General features: G+C 38.5%; 1 protein-coding gene across 1 annotated transcript; it reads left to right on the top strand.

The window, feature by feature from the left end:
- Positions 1 to 228: 228 nt before the first annotated feature.
- LOC119346503 lies at positions 229 to 1,537 on the top strand. Its single transcript, XM_037615845.1, has 2 exons — positions 229 to 329; positions 884 to 1,537. Exons 1-2 carry the CDS (start codon positions 240 to 242, stop codon positions 1,187 to 1,189), a joined length of 396 nt encoding a protein of 131 aa, XP_037471742.1. The 5' UTR covers positions 229 to 239; the 3' UTR covers positions 1,190 to 1,537.
- The last annotated feature ends 1,948 nt before the right edge of the window (positions 1,538 to 3,485 follow it).

Consider the following 3,485-nt stretch of genomic DNA (forward strand, 5'->3'; position numbering starts at 1 on the left):
TTGTGAGAATATGTCTGCTGTCAAGTGCCATCATGCAACATAGATTTAGAACGAAGAGTAAGATATGTTTCTGTACAGCGACTACTGGATTGATAGTACAAAATAAATAGCTTGAATGGATTTAGCATTAAGAACAAAATAAGATATGGAAATTCTAAAGCTACCCTTCTTGTGGATCGACTGATAAATCCATATATAATAATTTGAGAAAGAGTTAAACCCAAGCTTTTCTTCGTGCGATGGCATCAGGCACACGGAGGGAGCTCTTCTCCATCGGTGCGATGAACAATGACCGTGATCTCCGTTCCACACCGTCACCAGCTAGCAAGGTAGACCCCGTTTGCTTGGTCAACTCTAAAACATGCATGTGCTAGACTTGTTCGAGATTTATGCAATTGGGCTTGTCGTTGATCTACGACACGCAGAGCATATTTTTTATATGTGATTTGTAGTAGAATGGTCGTATTAACTCTGTCGATGCTTGCTGTGCAGTCCACTGTGTATCAGATTCTTTAGATCCCGTGAATAGCCATTTTTTACCCGGTTCATGCTTGCTCTGTGGTCTCCTGTGTATCATGCCGTTTGGCTTCTGTAGTTTACCTGCTTGCGTTTGCCAATCGTGGTCAACACACAACACGATTGATGTTTGTGACCTGCCTTTAAAGAATGTGCCCTGCCTTACTTAAAAGCATGTTTACATAGTCGTTGTGTTGCTAGATCTCTGGTTTGTTTTTCCGGCTTCTGTTGCACGTCTTGAACCCATCACCGATAAAGGCTAATGCATTTCCATGTCTCTATTGCTTTAATAGCATGATATTTCCGCGCATTCCTGTTGTGGTCTGTACTATGTGTAAATGACTTACCACTCTACATATTTTAATAGATGAAGCATTCTGTCACGGTTAGGCCGAAGGCTATGCTTAGCGTCGTTCTTGCTGAAGATGGTTTACCCGAGGTGAAGTGCAAGACCTGCGCATCTTACCGTGGTCGTGTGGCGGCTACTGCTATCTTTTGGCCATCACAGTCGCGTTCGTCTGCAGCGGCAGAGCATATGAGGATCAATGACGACCCAGCTGTGGATGCCAATGGGCCATGCGAAATGCTGCTCCTCGGTGCTTGGAGCATCTTCAGGCTACCATGGATATTGAATTTGACTGCCCTCAAATGCAGAAAATTAAGACCGAGATGAAGTACCTGTCTGGCAGTGTCGACGAGAAGGATAGGAAGATCAGAGATCTGAAGGCTAAGGTGGAAAAAAGGAATCTGCGGGTCAAGGGGCTTACCAAGGGCTGGGGTCACTGGCAGATTACCTGCTCGGATCAGCAAATGATCAAGCTTTGCTTCCCACTGGTTCTTCGGTAGTTCATTTTTTATCATGGCTGAAAATGCATTCCACCGTGTATGCTTACTCTCCTACGATGCTTTCTACGCTCTTGTGTTAGGTAAGGGACAGTACTTGCTTCGATCATTTTGATTCTGATTAGATCTTTATTTCCATTTGACTTCCTGCTATATCTTCATCTCCATTTAACTTATTGATATGGTTCCGTTTCATTCTGTTTTAGCTTACTTACAATTAATAACTTTACAATCAACTCCTGAAGTCACTATTTCGTACTTTGTTTTGTTTAGAACAACTTGACATGCACCCTTTTACCTCACACACTCAAGATATAATATTTATCTTTATTTATATATACAACAGCTTCATGGATGGGTGTTTGGAGGTTTCTGAGGCTGCATTATGAATATGTGATATTAAGCGAATACCAGTATTTTTAGGTGCATTTTGTCGGCCATTACAACTTCAGTTACTTCAGACGTTGTTAGTACCATTTGAACAGATGGTGATAATATCAAGCTTTCATTGCCTCTTCTTATCGTCGGAATAGCAGCCTGGGTTACTACTAACTTAACATTACACGCTTGACCAAAACGTTCAGACCGACACCCTCGCGCCAAGGCGCGTACCCGATCTAGTCCGCATGAGACATCGTGGGTAGCATCCGCTGGAGGCTTCACCTGTCGATGACAGGCACTGCCCGATGACTTCGAAAGTCGTGCAAGTGTCACCTACCGAGCCACATTGAACCCCGCCTATTGGTGGAAGAGGCATCCCATACCACCACCAGCCTAATCGAGATGACCACGAAGGGCTCAACTGTCGAAGAAGCTAGGCCGCCGCCCCATCATCCTGCGGTGCTATCAGACGATGCCGCATTGAGCAAGAATGTGTCCAGCACGCCGCCACCAGATCGACTGTAGGCTATTGTGCCTACAGTAACCACCAGATTCGTTGGATCCTTGCTATTGGGTCGCGTTCCATGTAGAGCCCCCGAGGAAAGCGCTAACCTCGTAGAGGTAATAAGTAAGAAATAACAGTCTTTGGGGTTCTTATCCCGAGAGATTTTTGTTGTTGTTTGCTGTTATTTCCTTTCGAGTTTTTCATTATTTCCTTTTTTCGTTTCCCCTTTTTTACCCTTAATTATGTTTTTTATTCTTTCTAATGAAATATTTTATATGAAGTTTATTCAATTTCTCTAACCCTTTTTGTGTCCACACTCTTCTTTTCTATTTTTCTACTTCAGTTCATTTCTAGTAAATTTTTCTTCTTCTAAAAAACATGAACATTTCTAAACAATTCATGAACATTTTCTAAACATCATGGATATTTTCAAAATATGTGAATATTAATTTTAAAACAAGGAAAGATTTTTAATTGAAAAAGATTTTATAAAAATTGTGAACATCTTTTGAACTTCATGAATATTGTTCGCAATTCATGAACAATTTTTAAATTCATGGTTTCTATTTTTTAAATAATGTGAGAACATCATACTGATTTATGAAAATTTTAAATTCATGAAAGAAATTTAAATTCATGATTTGCAATATATTTTATAAAATACATAAATAGTTTTTAAATTAATAAATATTTTGCAAACACAGGTGTCTATATCTCGTTTGCTTGGACGGTTATGGGGCAGTCTCAGCGCAAGATGTGAGTGTGCGCTACCGCAAACCACTGTATGCACTTACTTTTTTTTCATTGTTTCCATTTTTTCTATTGTTTATTTTTGTATCTGCTTAAATATTACATTATTTTGAGGAATATTTGTGCATGCGTTTCTAGAAAATATGTTCATATTTTTTCGCACATGTTTAAAATATATTCATGACAGTTTTGAAAAATGCTCATGCAAATGTAAAAAACAAAATTACAGCAAAAAAGTGAAATTTTGTTCACGTAATTTACTAGAAATTTTTTTATAACATGGAATTTTTTTATGACAATTTAAATGTTCACATGTTTAATGGAAATGCAAAACAATTGTGCTTTTTTTAAATCCATATTTTTGAAAGCATTCATTGAAAATTTCTAAGCGGAATAAAGTAACATAAGGAAATAAGGAAAAATAATGAAAATTAAGAAAAACAGAACAAATGCACTAAAAACGAGTCACAAAGAAAAATAGATACATAAA

Source organism: Triticum dicoccoides, unplaced genomic scaffold (genome assembly GCF_002162155.2).
Source record: "Triticum dicoccoides isolate Atlit2015 ecotype Zavitan unplaced genomic scaffold, WEW_v2.0 scaffold42025, whole genome shotgun sequence".
Lineage (NCBI taxonomy): Eukaryota > Viridiplantae > Streptophyta > Magnoliopsida > Poales > Poaceae > Triticum > Triticum dicoccoides.